The sequence below is a fragment of the Nanorana parkeri genome, unplaced genomic scaffold, assembly GCF_000935625.1.
Source record: "Nanorana parkeri isolate BGI_ZX_2015 unplaced genomic scaffold, ASM93562v1 scaffold499, whole genome shotgun sequence".
NCBI lineage: Eukaryota > Metazoa > Chordata > Amphibia > Anura > Dicroglossidae > Nanorana > Nanorana parkeri.
This window is the reverse complement of record NW_017306767.1, coordinates 709361-725242: the sequence shown is the minus strand read 5'-3', so window position 1 is coordinate 725242 and position 15882 is coordinate 709361. Positions and strand designations below refer to the sequence as shown.

Here is a 15882-nt window from a genome sequence, read left to right as displayed (position 1 = left end):
GTGAAATGTGTGTGTTCAATATACTGAAGTGATCAGTAATGATATATGATGCATTCAGCTGTCAAGGGATGACAAGTGGAATTTATTGGTCTTCATCTACGGGAGGCTTGTCGATTTTTTTGTTTTTTTTTGTTTTATGGACCTCAAACCTATAACGTTGTTATAACTTAAGAGCAGGCACCCCAAGGTGCTTGCACATTTTCTTCTTCAAAGCACCACAGGAACCTATGCACTCGGGATCTCCTATGCTTTAAAGCAGTCCCAGCTCCGAAGTGTGCGCTTGGGCACCCCAGGTAGTTAAAATCCATATTTGCATATGGTGCACCCCAGGTTGGAGGCTTGTGAAGAGGGTAGGTGGGGTTAATAAAAGACAGCATAGGCTGTCTGCTTTTTGAGATTTGCTTTTTTTTTTTTTTCTTCACAGGGTTAAATTAATTTTAACCCCATTTTGTTTTGTCCCCCCAAGTTCATTCTCCCTGATAGAACCTACAAATTTGAGACCTCTTGACTCCCAGTGTGGACTGAATTGGTCCATTCTTACCCTGTTCTTCCAAAGCCAGCCTGGCGTTTCCTAATGAAGTTACCTTACAGAAAAGCCTTTCCTATAAAAAGGGAATTGTGGGTGCTGTCATGGAGGATTTCTGCAAAAAAAAAATACTGGCATTTTTTTTCTTTTTAAATAAATTAGGATATTTCCTATATATTCTTGTATACCATGATGTGTAACTTATTTATAAAGTGTTTCTACTTTAAGAAGAGTTTTATTTTTTACAAATTAGAGTTAGATCATTTTTGTTCTATAATGGCTTTCACGGTAGGAAATCCATCGTTTGCACTATCGTGGCCTATAAAGAAACCACTTGTATCGATTTCTGACTAGTGACTCGTTAACGTTTTTGCGATCACACCCATTCACACCTAGGTCGCACACACGCGTGACAAAACTCAGCACATGAATTCCCATTGATTTTCAATGGCCCCCATTTACACCTGAGCTGCAAAACGACTGTTGCTGGAAAAAGTTCCTGAGCTTCTTTGGGGCGTTTGGACCCGTAGATTTCAATAGAAAAGCCTGAAAAAATGGGCAACGAAGACGGTTTGCTCGTGTTCCCCCCCATTGACCAAGATGTGTTTGATTTGCCAGATAAGCTGCGCCTCTTCATGTGCACGTGTCTAACGCACGTACAAATGTGCAAAAAATGAGCAAAGTACACCAGGCGATAATGCATGCAAATGTCTAGGTGTGAATGCAGGCTTATGCTTGCCAACTCCACAGCCTTATCTAGAATGTTATGTGTCTTGGAGCAGAGCAGATGGGACTAATAACTCTGAATTAAAGCCTAACTCTTGTGACAAATGGGACAGCAGCTTTGTAATTTGGTTACGTGTCCCCTTTCATCAAAATAAAACTTCAGACCATGCCTTTTGGGTCACTTATTTATCCTTTCAAAAATACAATGTGGTTACCTGACATCTGTCCTTTTGAATATTATTGTCACATGCCAGCTGAAAGTTGTATTAGGCATGTGGTGGGAGGTCTGCTATGAAAGCTAGTTGGGGGGGGGGGGGGGGGTGTATGTTGGATTGGTGTAGTCTCTCCCTGCTTTTAGTTGGTGCTGCTTGCTAGGAGGCTAAAGAGCTGGCCCCCTATTTGAAGTCCTCCCTGGTTTTGCCTCAGGCCCACTCTAGTCTGATTGGAGCTGTGGAAGGTAATCTACACTCAGATTTCAGGTAGTGTGGTTTTTTTTTTTTTTTACTGGGGGCCAGTTGTCCAAGGGCCCCTGTTGCTATCGTACACATCTTTAGGCCCCATTCACACTGAGCGACTTGCGATATTGAGTGACTTTTTCCTATTGGACATTCTGCAATCAGGAGCAAAATCGCTCGAAAAGGGTCATGTAGGAGCGACAAGCTACAAGCAATATTGAGCGGCGAGATGTGAACAGCTCCATTGAAATGGATTCGAGAAGCTACATAGAGCGCTATCGCTGCAAAAATCGCTCAGTGTGAATGGGGCCTTAGATGAAGGTGTACTTGTAAAAGAAGTCAGTCAATACTTGCCTTTCAAGCTTCCAATGCCACGGAATGCTATTTCAATCCTCAAGAATCTTCTACAGAAGTTGACTTTTGAAGCTGACACTTCCTGTCTCCCCTACTGTTCTCAGTGGTTCCTTCTTCTGACCTCCACTCATTACAGGAGACATTAGTAACATAGGTCAGAGACGGGTACTAGTGAAAGCATCAGGGGAGCCAGGAAAGCGACATTCTGGGGAGTGTCTGTTTCAGCATCCACTTCAAAGATTTGAGGATCAGTGAGACTTTTAATGGTGCCGCAGCAGGAAAGGTATTTATTGGCTTTTTAACATATATGGCGTCTTTCAGAGTTGTATACTATAGGGACAGGGTTGCTTTCATTGAATTCATGAATGTAATAAGGATGGTAGTTTCTGTTTGCCAGATCTGTTTAACCACTTGAGTAGCAGCCTGTAATGCCCTTTCATTTACCTATTTGATGGTGCTGTGAAATAAACCAGATGTATCGCATTTGAGGCCCTAAAATGCTCCCAAATTTGTTTAGAACATAGTGTATACAGTACAGCAGTCACAGTGCAGGGGTCAGGACTATGTAATGCACGGAACCGCTTGCAGATTTCAGTGGTCAGGAGCTGGTGCCACCTTACGTTGTGCATGCATGTTTTAAATGTTGATCAGTGGTGAGTGCTCCATAACATTAGCGACCAGTCTGCCCCCTTAATGGTCCATATGCCCTCTATGCAGTCCCATGCTTCTTAGTGGTGGTCATTGTGCCCCCCCCTTTTCGTTGGTGGGAGCAATTGTAGCCACAGAATTGGCTGCTAGAGGATTGGGAGAAATGGCGGCAGAGGAGGAAGGGGAGGGCTGTCAAATGTAAGCTGCAGCTTTGTTTACATTTGTGATTGGCCAGCACAGCGATCACAAGGCACCACTCTGAATGACTGACTGCTGGCAATTGACAGCTCCAATCACAGACGAGGGCACATGGTCATTGAAGCACAAGTTAACCTTCATAAAATGTTTAAGTCCTGTGTCATCTGTTATATTCACCATATCCCTTTTGCACTCTGCTGTGACTAAGCAGCCAGGCCTATGGTCCTTTTTAAAAATGGAGCAATATATTGGACATAAAGTAAATGTCTACATGCACACTTCAAAGGGTATCTTTCATAAAGCAAAATCCCTGTGTAAGGTACTGCAGGTACAACATGCTATTCTATGAATTCAGACAAGCTTCAGTGCTCAATGCTAGCAGTTGGTGGGCAGTCTGACCTGCATTGTTTTTTTAAAGTCTAATAAATGGGGTCCTTTTTAAAATGATAATACAACGCTTTTGACAAAACATGTTCGTACAACCTGTTATTTGAGGCTTGTTGGGTGTGACTGGTTCGGTCCTCTGTCTGTTGGGGTCATTGTCCCAGAACTGCAATCTAGCCTAGGAGTACGATCACTTTTAATTCTCAGAGACTATTGGGTTCTATATAAAGCTGTGCACTGAAGGCAATATTCGGCAAAGCAGTGAAGAAGAATAAAAAAAAAAACTAAAATTTGTTTTAGTGATTTATAGCGAGCCCCACCACTGATCCAGGCCACAAGCTATTGGTCTTGTCAGTAGAGAGCGTGCATTTAAACTCTGACTGCAAAACAGTCAATACAACTCCCATCAGAATTCACTTTTCTAAAGTCAAACCAGTACAAAGGGGGTAAGGATTGGTTGCTATGGGTTTTGTATACTGTGATTTGTGAAGGCATGGCCCTAGGTTATTTATTGGAAGCACAATTCTTGTTCATAGCCCCCCCCATGTTTTCCTGGTGCAGTGCAAGGGGGTGAAGTTGAGGCATTGGTAGAGCGATCCCTTTTTTTTTCCCCACAATTTGGGCCCTATGTAAGCATAGCAATGCTTCCGCCTTCTTTTTGTTCTCTTTGTATAGATGTGTACAGGCCTTGCCATATGGATTTGAGAATCCTTTGCTGTACAATGTAAAGTTGTTTTCTGAAATAAACTTTAGCTTTTCAGTAAGAGTCGATGCCTTTTTTTTTTTTATGAGAAATTTAAGGGATGCCATTGCATAAGAAACAAAAGTTTTTTTTATCAAACTACAGAAGCTGACGAGTGAAAAGACGTGTTAATAAAAGCACAAAATAACTACGACAATATTCTATACATGATATGACCAAACATATGCATACACCCTTCTGGATTGAGAATCCTGCCAATGCTAAGTAAACAGCCATTTTAGATAATTGAGCTCTTGTAGTATCAGTTTATAGGCCATTTTCTGTTCAGGCATGACAGTTCAGCTATGCACAAAGTCGGCTCCATAAAGACATGGTTTGACGCGCTTGGTGTGGAGGAACTCCAGTGGCCTGCACTTTAACGCTACTGAACACCTTTGGGATGAATTGGAATGGTGGTTGCAGCCAGATCTTCTCATTCAACACAAGTACCCGATCTCACATAATGCTCTTAGGGAAAAGAATGAAAAGCTTGGGGTTTTTTAGGCATCTGAATGACAACTTCCAAACCAGTAATTTTATAAACATATTATTTATTTGTGTTAAATTATTAAAATGAATTAGTTTTGTAAAAATGAATATGACAACATGATTATACAGGTGAAACTCTAATAATTAGAATATCGTGCAAAGTTCATTTATTTCACTAATGCAACTTAAAAAGTGAAACTAATATATGAGAGAGACTCATTACATGCAAATCAAGATAGTTCAAGCCGTGATTTGTCATCATTGTGATGATTATGGCTTACAGCTCATGAAAACCCCAAGAACCCCAAATCCACAACCTCAAAAAAGTAGATTATTACATGCAATCAATAAAACAAGGATTGTACATAGAACAATATCGGACCTCTGAAAAGTACAAGCATGCATATGTACTCAGTACTTGGTTTGGGCCCCTTTTGCAGCACTTACTGCCATTACTTTTGCACAATATTCTAATTATTCGAGTTTCACCTGTATATCTCCCTGCAAGCTCACTCCATTTCTGTTCTATCCTTCATAGATATCAATACCATGATTAGTTGGATCACAATGCATTATAATGGGAACCATGACTGAAAATAATTAACATGATTGATTAGTGTAACATTACAAAAACATGATGGGTTGGAATTTTACGTGATACAGCATTGAATAGTGAAGGTTAACAGTGGAGGAGCATGGTTTTCTCTTAACGTCTCGCACTTAGCGGCGCTTCTTCAGGAGAGGGAGGTTGTCAATGTGTGTGCATCTCTGCAACCCCGTCCAGACACAACACCTGGGTTGCATTTTTTTTCGGAACAGATGAGGGGAAAGAGGCCCGGATCATGAACCCCACCTGGAGCAGCATGAACTGAGAGATATCAGAGGTAACCAAGACTTCAATGTGATCCTGGATCAGCTAGTTACCCGGCCAAAACCGAGGGGTGTCCCGTCCTCTCACTGTAGAGCCCCCAGCGTGTTGTGCAGCCACCCCGGACAAAATTAATTAATTCATTTTAATAATTTAAGTTGTCATTCAGATGCCTAAAACACCCCAGCTTTTATTTTCCATAAATTGTTCTTCAGGGGTGTGGCATCCATTGCCCAGATCCAGGTCACCTAACTTAAATTCAAAATGCTCTTAGGACTGAATGGACACAAAATCCCCACTGACACTCCAAAATCTTGTAGAAACCTGTTCCAGAAAAGTGGAGGCTGTTATAACTGCAAAGAGGGAAAACTCCTCCATGTTATGGTTTTGGAATGGGATGCCCAACAAGCTCAGGTAGGTGTGATGTCCATAAAATTTTGGCCATAGAGTGAATCTTATCGATTTTTCAGGAAAACTGAAGTCTGCTTGGAGAATCCATTAAATGGGCCTGTGGCCAGTTTCCAGCAGCATGCTTTCCAGGAGGATTTTGATGTTGTTGTCTATATAGGGCTGATACAGCCAACAAGACAGATAAACCATGAGCAGGTCCTGGTCTGGAGTGTGCGCTATCTCACTGACAATTGTGCGCTTAAGTGCCATTTCCTTCTTGTACATTTCTGACATTTTCTGCGAGGTTTCATCTGAAAAATAAAATAGATTGGCTTACAATGACCGGGAACAGTGAGTTGTCACCAGTGACATGACCGGTAGTGTGATACAGCTCCAAGCAATACCATTTAGCAGTAACCCCTCCTTTCCCTTCAATGCAAGTTAATTGGTACACCGAGTACTGCTACTGTCCACAACATGAAAAAGCAATACGCCTGTTAAGTCTGGTTCCCGGGCTACAATGCTGATCCAGTGAGCTTTAAATCACTGACCTGATGCACTGACTGATGCAAATCAGGAGTCCTGACTTAACTGGCTACATGCTTGTTCTAGGTCAATGAATCAAAGTACTAAAGGTGCCCATACACCTTGCGATTATCGTACGATAATCGCGGGAAATCCGGCGATTATACGATAATCGCAAGGTGTATGGAAGGCGTGCGACCGTTTCTACTGTACGGTCGCACGTCTTTTGTCGAAGGAGCATGCTACAAAACCCGCCGAGAATCATACAATTCTCGGCGGGTTAGTGGCGTGCTCGTTCGACGACTGCGGAACGGGCCGGTGCCCCTTCAGCATTGAGGTCATCCGGGCGGGCTTTCGATGATCGCAAGTACGATCTGGTTGTCCAAGATGGGCGAGCTTTTAATTAGCTTACAAACATCGCAAGACAAAAGTCTTGCGATGGTTGTAAGGTGTATGGGCACCTTAAAGGAGAACTATGGAGGTGCTTTTCACTCACCTCATAGTTCTAGCCGACCTGTGACAATGAGACTGTCACAGGTCGGCTCAGTATATCGGGAGGTGAGCGAACACATACCGGCGTTCGCTCACCTCTCGATCCTGTCACGGCTCTCTGCAGTGACAGGGGAGGGGCTGGATTCCCCTCTCCCCGCTCCGATCCGCCAGCGCTGACTGGCAGAACGGACGGGGAGGGGGCGGGTACAGCTGTCTCTGCCTCTAGATAGGCAGAGCCAGCTGTCAGTCACGCAGCTGGGCGGATCCCGGCACAATTGTCGAGATCCGCTTCGGCTGCGGCGTCTTATACCGCGAGCTACAGCTCGCGGTATACTGAGCCTAGGGTGAGGGTGGAAGCTAGTTTGTGTCCTCCCATTACCCTAAGGAGAACTATGGGGAAAAGCCCTAACCCCATAGTTCTCCTTTAAAGACACAGGCAGGCAATTAGCATATTTAGGAGTACACTGTCCTTTAAGGTTCGTTCAAATCCGAATGCACATGTCTATTAATAATGGAGTCCATCCCCTCCTTGGAGTCCTCTTTCGCCCCACTTCCTTCTCAGTGGATCTTATTACAAGAGGTTTACAATGTACCGTATCCCTCAATGGACACCAAGAAAAGGACTTTACGATGAGTACAAAAATCCTGTTACCTTCAGTCTCATTTCTGAGAGTTTCACTGTACAGCTCTGCCCAGCATCACACAGCCTCTACACTAAAAAAGCCCTGCATGCATCCAGCTTCAACTGCACATGCGTACCACTTGCCCCATTCATCCAGAGAAATAAGGACCCAGCCATAGTGATGAATGGAGTGAGGGACGCACAATAGGAACTTGATGCAAAGTTGTGCAGCACTTAGGAGCAGGGCTGAAGGTTAGTAAGTATGTGAGTGGTTGCCACTTGGAGAAGAACATTTAAAAGGACAATTTTTAAGAGCCATCCTGACATCAAATCACTATGAGCGGAATTTATCAAAACGGGAGCAAATAAAATCTGGCACAGTTGTGCATAATAACTAATCAGCTTCTCTCTTCAGTTAAGCTTAGCAGATGGAAGCTGATTGGTTGCTATGGGCAACTGCTCCAGATTCTGTCTGCTCCAGTTTGGACAAATTCCGCTGTATGAACTCATGCTCAAAACACCGACAGACATACAAAAGAATTGGAGAAAATCTCGTAATAAACAAACTGCTCACAAAAAAGTGAAGTAGGCCAAGTATGAAATAGTATGGGACAAGACGCTTCGCCGCGGCACTGGAAAGCCTCCAGGTGGCACACCCCTTTAAATGTCAACGTCAGTTTCTCCATCTTCATTTGTATTTGTTGCTGAGGGTTCAAAAACAATTGGAAGCATTGTGAGAAAACTGAACATAAAAGTAAAGACTGATGCTAGCTACGAATACATCTTTATTTAAAGCTTAACTTTTGGCAGATATATAAAACAACACCATAAAGTGCAGTTATGCAATCATTAAAAAAAACATGAAATCTATTTTTACATTTTAAAGGCATTTACTCCAAGCACCTAAATCAATCTTCTATTCTCCTGTACCACAGCATTCAGACTGCAAGAGAGAGAAGGGTCAAGACCAATCAGACTCTGCTGCATGCAGATATGCTTAAAAGAAAATGGAGTGAGTATAGACCTCATCAGTCTGCTGCTGCTCTGCCACTGTCCAATCACAGGCTGGGGAGGTGACCTAGCTGTATTGTTTAACTACGGTAGAAAAAAAGCAAGGTCACCGACCTGGCTGAGCTGTGTAAACACTTTTATCCTGGCTAGATATGTATTTTTGCATAGTGATCGACTTCAATAGAAAAATCAAGGGAGTAGAGGGTGATCCATGAGACTGAAAATTGAGATTGTACAGCATGTCAAGTCAATGCAGTGCAGGAAATGTATGAGCCTCTGAGGCACAGGGGGATTGTGCTGCCGTACACTAAGCACTTTTGTAGGTCCGTATGCCATACGTCCTTGGCAGCGAAAGGGTTAAACTCAATCTGTATGGCTCATAAAACAATGGTTTTTGCATAGTCTAGTTTTACCCTCCTTCTTTATAGTGGAGACGGAAACTCAGATAAAGAGATTTTTTCTACCTCTGGCGTACCTGAGGTTAAATGAGAACTATGGGGTCAGGGCTTTTCCCCATAGTTCTCATTAGGGTAACGGGAGGACACAAACTAGCGTCCTCCCGTTACCCTAAGCTCAGTATACCGCGAGCTACAGCTCGCGGTATACTGAGACGCCGCAGCGGATCCCGACATCGATGTCAAGATCTGCCCAGCTGCGTGAGTGACAGCTGGCTCTGCCTATCTAGAAGCAGAGCCAGCTGTACCCGCCCCCTCCCCCGTCCGTTCCGCCAGTCAGCGCTGGCGGATCGGAGCGGGGAGAGGGGAATCCAGCCCCTCCCCTGTCACTGCAGAGAGCCGTGACAGGATCGAGAGGTGAGCGAACGCCGGTTCTCCTTTAATAAGGTGCTTTTGTAATGTAAAGTATTTTTTCACATTAAGGCCTCATTCACACGGGAAACGGCCATCCTGTCAGCGTACGAGTACGGACGTGCAGGGCGGGTGAACGTAGGGCGGCGTACTCACATAGAGAAGGACGGGCTGCGTACTAATCACACGCGGCACCTGTCCTTCCCAGGAGCTGCCCGATGCGGCCGTGCACGCAGCACGGAGCTGTATGTGCCGGCCGTTTCTCGTGTGAATTAGTCCTAAAGCATAAGTGCACTTATTCCTTTGGTCTCTTTAAGATGATGTCACTGATCCTTCCCTCCCTCTGCACAGGTACATACCTCCCAAGTTCTGACAAGTCCAGCCTCTTGTTGATTGATTACATCCTGCAGCAGACATCTCCCTCTCCTGGTTGTGCCTGCGCAATACATCACCATTCACTTCTATGGTGCTCATCTACCGAATGGAAGCTAAACCCCATAGAGGTCAACTTTGTTTTAAAGTGCACCTACCCTTTAAGAATTGTAATACCTGTCTATAGGTACCTGTGTTTATTAATGAGAAGTGAGCAAGCCACGCCCATCAACATTAAATCTTTATATTATATGAGTTTTATAATGGATTATGAAGTACACACATACCATGCTTTCCAATATGTCCACCAGTTCTGAGCACATCCTTTCCAGCTCTTCTTTACCCTCAACATTCTCATTACCAGGACCAGAATCATCTACCAACATCTTCTCATATGATCTATAAGAAAATGCATACATAGTGGATGGAGATTCATGCACTGACAGCTGATGTGTACTTTCATGTAGCTCCGGTGATGTTACATAGTTACATAGTATTTGGGGTTGAATAAAGACATAAGTCCAACCCATATAGGTCCACGCATCATCTCATTGTCAGCCGCAAGGGTGCCGACAGCAGCACCCACTGTGCAAATGTTGGCCAGGCCTTCAAGAACCGGGGTTCTATCAATGTCTGTGACTGCGTTAGAATGTGTGAGCGGTGACGTGGTCACACATTTTTAACCTAATCACGCCCGCTTTTTCGGCGGTGGAATATGTGACCCGCAAAGAATTCCAGGTGTTCCAGGGCAGATCGGCATCGCAGATGGTATGCGCCGGAGAAACGATCTGCCCTGGAACATTCTTCAAATGTCACTTCTATCCGACTTTGTGACTGCGATCTCACATTCCACAAAGTCGGATAGAAGTGACATTTCAGGACCGATCAGTTGTTCGAGGGCAGATCGGTTCTCCAGCACATACCATCTGCGATGCCGATCTGCCCTGGAGCAGCTGAGAAATCGCTGAAATACTTCACATTTTGCCGGTCACATATTCCACCACAGAAAAAGTGGGCGTCGCTACGTTAAAATGTGTTACCACGTCACCCGTCACACATTCCAACCCAGTCACAATCTTTGATAGAACACCGGCCCGAAAGTCACATAATGTTTGGCCAGCTTAAGCCCGATCTTGCTCAGGACACTTACAGGTTGCTTATTCTCAAATTGACAATCTTGCTTCCCAAGCCAAATCCGCTTTCGTTAAGGTTTTCCCATTTTAGCATCAGGTTGTGCCAATCTGCGGCATTGTCTTTGATTTTTCTGGCGCTGCCCGTTAATGCCGGTTTCTTAGGCGTCACAAAACCAGGGCTTTTACCTGCAAAGAGGAGAAACATAAAAACGGTCACTGGCTTGTGCTCAGCCACCGAAACAAATACAATGTTCCAAAGGAAGCTCAGCTATATAAAAGTACAAACGATCTATTGCATTTTTAATGTGAGATGGGCCCAGCAGGCACAACTAGTAGTGGCTGGGCCTGATGGGTCCCTCCCACAGGAAGGGGCGGAGACAAGACCAGTCACCCTGCACAAGGAGAGAGAGTAGCAGTGACAAGTTACAAGAGGGGTGGAGACGAGACCAGACCAGTCCAGTCACCCTGCACAAGGAGAGCAGCAGTGACCGGTCTTTATTACAAGAAGTTTCACACTGGATTACTGCACAGATCTGGAAGAAATACACAAACATCACCAACATTCAAGATATACATGACTCTTGTATTTATAATATATTTGCTTAGTTCAGCTTTAAAATTAAGCTTTTCTATAAAAGTCCACATAAAATAACAACAGAGCCCTGCCACAGATGGCAGAGCTTGCCCCGAACCCCTGTATAGAACACTGCACCGTGCCCGGGTCACTTACTCTCCATGACAACGGCGTGGACTAACAACTCTCCACTCAGTACGGCATGGGCTGCCCATGTGACCCTCCACAACAACAATCACTTCCGCCTTCCGTACGGGGACAGGATGTGTGCTAACGTCACCGGGAGGACGGCCCCGGGATTGGTCGGTGTGTCTCTGTGTTTTGGTTGTCTGGAGAGGTGGGGGCTGTAATTTAGCTGCGTCAGGGGCTGTGAGAGAGGCGGTCCGGGGGAGCAGGGCGGAGGGGCCCCCCACCTGAGGAGCCACTGACGGAGCCCGGAGCGGGTAAGACTGCCCGGGGAGCCGGGGCTGCGTGCACCGTGCCATTGTGTCTGTGTCATATACACGTAGATGGAGACATACACCGTGTATGAGGACATGACTTATATAGGATTAGTATTGTGTTCTGCCAGAATTCGTGTGTGAGCAATGTGTGCCATACAAGAGGAGGACATGAACAGGTGTGTGGAGGGGGACATTGCATGTATATAGAGTGCAGGGGAGCGCACACATATGAAGTGTATTGTCATTATTATTTAAAATGTTAACTATTGTTTGTATTATTATCATCATTGTTATTATTAGGTAGTCTACTGACTGGGGGGGAGTGGGTATCAGTGTGGAAACATTGACTGTATTATTATTATTTTTAATATTGTTAATCATACTTCAGCCTCCTATCCCCTGCACTGCCCCTGATAGTGTGCTGACATACTTTATGTTATGCTCAATGACACCTACAGTCTCACTTGTCACAGCCAGCAGGGAGAGTTACCTGGGCAAGGGGCCCCTTTGAAATATTGCTATAGTGCCCCGTGATTTGCAGTTGCACCCCTGCCCAAATCCTTTATAATAGCATTGGAAGAGCACCCTGACCCTGCAAGAAGTGCACCGGGGTGAATTTATTATTATTTCTGATTATAATAGATATGTGTAAAAAATAAAATAAAATTGCAGCAGCACTTAAACTAAAAGTATACATAATCAAATGTATAATATCCAATCTTTATTAAATGTGTAATTTATTATTAGTATATTTAATACCATCAAGTTATTATTATTAGTAGTAGTAGTAGTAGTAGTAGTAGTAGTAGTAGTAGTAGTTGTAAGAAGAAGAATTGTATGGTAAAGAGATGTCTAAAAAGGATGTCAGCAGCTTCTAAGCTGAGAGTATATAAAATAAAATGTATAACATCCAATCATTATTATATTTGTCTTCTATTATTTGTAGATGATGATGATGATATGGTAAATGTGTAAAATGGATGTCAGCAGCATAGTAGTACAATGTATAACATCCTCTTTTTTCTGAAATGTATCTTCTATGATAAGTATCCTCATGGTCATGGCTGAGCAGATTGGTAACTTTGCAGTTCAGACATGACAGCCAGCAATAGATTTTGCTCCTTCCTGGTTAGGTCTTGTCTGTTCCTCAGATCTTGTTGTTAACCTTTCTTCCCCAAATCTCACCTACACCACCTTTTATGATATCCCTGCCGACACCATAAACTGCTCTGGAGAGAGGAACTGCTGACAGCTTCATTAGTGTAATGGCCGGGAGATTTATACATTGTGCAGTAATCCGCTATATACCTCCCTATTGTTTTGTTTCCTCCGCTCTCTACAAATGCACCCGGAGTGCTGGCTTTGGTGTATCGCGCACAGTCACAGGCAATTCCACAACCGGTCTCTCTGCTGTCTGGGCGAGGAAGGTGCCTCTGTTGTTCCAGGCTGTCACATGGAATGAGACTGACAGATGATTATTATTTATCATTTAAGAGAGTTTACTTTTTCAGCCTTGCAGAGCAGTTTTTACAGAACACCGGTACAGGTTATATTTCTGGCTTTTCACGTGTGTGGGTACCTTACACCTGATCTGCATTGTGCGATGTCGTAGTAGGGGGGTTTGCCTGAGCTCTGAATTGGACCTACAGTCATTGATCGTGTAAAGTTGGTACGCTGTGATGGTGAGGTTCCACAGGCTTCCAAAATACTGTTGTTTGGATTCACACTGTTCCACGTGCATGCAGTACGTGTGGTAGTGTGCATGCGTAGTGGTGAACGGGCCCATAGTTTACCTTTCTGTTTTACACATGTGCATGGCATATATGTGAACCAGTCACATAGGAAATAATGGGATTTCTGCTTGCAATGCAGCAAAATGCAGGCGTTTGGAAAACGTACAAGAGTTGCCCTACAGGTTAGAGTTTGTCACGTAGAAAAGCTCACTTTTCTGAGTTTAGAAGAATGACTGGTGTGAAACATTCTGTAGAAGGATTGTCCTTAGATGGACTCCATAGGCCAAGCTCTTCACTAACTGCCTGGCTGTTTCTATGAAATGACAGTAAATGACCTTTTTGGCAGTTGTAGTCTCCATGAAAAATTGATAACTTGCATCAAACGTGCAAAACGTATTACAGGAGGAGAAGCATGCCTGAGATTCCTCTAACATTGTTGAGTCCAGATGTGGGTCATTATGGAGCTCAATGGAGCAATGTGAGCTCATAATTACTGGGCGATTGATCAGTTCAGCGGCTCCTACTGTGATCATTGGGAACATCTATACCTGTAATTATCTGTTCTAAAGAACAGATTCCGGAGAATCCCCCTAATTTATACCTGCCCTTCAGTACACAGTTGCCATTCTTCCGCCAAGCCCAAGACAAGTGTCACTTGTGCGGGATTCAGTCTCCGGAACTACCTGCTGCTCAAATTCACTTCATTGCTGTAATTGGCGACTTCATGGAGCAGAGTTCTCCTAATGTAGAACACGCAGTAGTCTGTAAGTGTTTCTATACGATTAGAGCTGTCGCTCGGATCTGTCGGTTTGCAGTATGGAAAGTTATTCTTAGGCTGAAGGAGGTCTGCGGTGGGTGGACAGAAACGCTACGTGGAAAGAAATTGCCTTTGCATAAGTAGAGCCGGTTCCTTATGTCGTTGAAATTTTTACTGTTGGTTTTGAGGTGGGTAGTATGGAGCAACAGAGAAATGTCGGAGCAACGGAGACCATCAGAGCCATGCCTTCTTTTTTTTTTTTATATCAGATCATTTTTATTACGTTTTTCTTTAAACAGACAATATAAAAGAAACATATATAACATAAATACTAGGGATGCACCGATACTAGTATCGGTATTGGTGCCGATGCCGAGTATTTGTACGAGTACTCAGAAGCGCCCCAAATGCTCCGATGCCTAGCCCGATAGTTCCGGTATCAGGAAGCCGGGCAGCGCGTCGTTACACGCTGCCCAGGTTCCTGATTGGCCGGGAAGCCGGCTCCATTCTCTCTCCTCTCCCCTCTCTCTCCATAAAACCAATATCCAGGAACTAACTCATTTTGAGAGCCATGCCTTCTTTACTATAGGTCATACTTTACACATGCCGGGGACAATGAGGTCAGAGGGGTGCAACACCCACTTACATTGTCTCAACCTTTTACTTTGTGCTTAGTTTTTGTTTTGTTTTATTTCTTTTTGCTTTAACTGGTCACTTGTGGACTCTTGGAAGCATATCCAGAAAAATAATTATGAGAGGGGAGTCACAAGGGACTCTGTAACTCGGTAGCTGCTAATAAGAACAAGTTGTCCTTGTTCTGAATATAAAAAGTTAGTATAACAGGGGGTAGAACAAATTGAATACAGAATTCCGGGGCCAGGTTGTCCAAGCCAGCAGGTTTTTTTTTTTTAGTTGCCAGCTCCATTGACCACAACTAGAGGAAACCTCATAAGTTGGGTGCCAGCTGTAATTTGTAGGGAGCATTGGCTATCCGGCTCCTGGGATTTGTCCAGCTTTGAACTAAAATGAAAAAAGTTATCGGTTTCTTTATCTGTTAATTGGATTAATATTGAGGTGGAGCTGAAATGAGGCAAACCTTTGCTCCAAAGTCCCCACCGCTCCTTCTCCACCATGGAGGACTGTGCAGAGTCCAGATTGGAGGAAGCTATAAACATTTAACTAACATGTGGCAGGGCTCATGCTGTCTAAGGCCCCTTTCACACCAGGGCGGTTTGATCGCGTGTATTTGTTCGCGCTGAACTGCCGACATGAACGATCCCATACATTCATATGGGGACCATTCATGTGATGGCGGAGCTCTGAGCTATCCGAACCGCCTGCCGCCCGAAATGCTCCCTGAGCCTTTTTTTCTGCGCGGATTCCATACAGATTTTAATCCAACAGTGCTGATCAGCGCTAAATCACAAATAAAAATGCCCCAAACCGGACAGGGGAGGGGGCGGGCACAGCTAGCTCTGCCCCTAGATAGACAGGGCCAGCCGTCACTGACACAGCTGGGTGGATCCAGACAGTATTGTCGGGATCAGTCCCGGCTGCGGCGCTCTCAGTATATCGCGGGCAATAGCCTGCTATATAGTGAGCTTTGTGTCACGGGAGGATGTTAGTATATGTCC

At 44.3% G+C, this 15882-nt stretch overlaps 2 protein-coding genes across 2 annotated transcripts in view; one reads left to right on the top strand and one right to left on the bottom strand.

Moving 5' to 3' along the window:
* Positions 1 to 5860: 5860 nt before the first annotated feature.
* On the bottom strand, positions 5861 to 11559 carry CINP (cyclin dependent kinase 2 interacting protein). The gene is made up of 5 exons (XM_018561104.1): positions 11472 to 11559; positions 10759 to 10927; positions 9896 to 10007; positions 7994 to 8123; positions 5861 to 6091 (listed from the first exon to the last, which is right to left on the bottom strand). The coding sequence occupies exons 1-5, from the start codon at positions 11476 to 11478 to the stop codon at positions 5889 to 5891; spliced, it is 621 nt and encodes a 206-aa protein (XP_018416606.1). The 5' UTR covers positions 11479 to 11559; the 3' UTR covers positions 5861 to 5888.
* A 53-nt stretch (positions 11560 to 11612) lies between these two features.
* The window catches only part of TECPR2 (tectonin beta-propeller repeat containing 2), a 49594-nt gene continuing 45324 nt past the window's right edge, over positions 11613 to 15882 (top strand). Inside the window, exon 1 of the mRNA XM_018561103.1 lies at positions 11613 to 11758. The gene's annotated coding sequence lies outside the window, so the exon portion shown is untranslated. The remainder of the gene's footprint in view (positions 11759 to 15882) is intronic.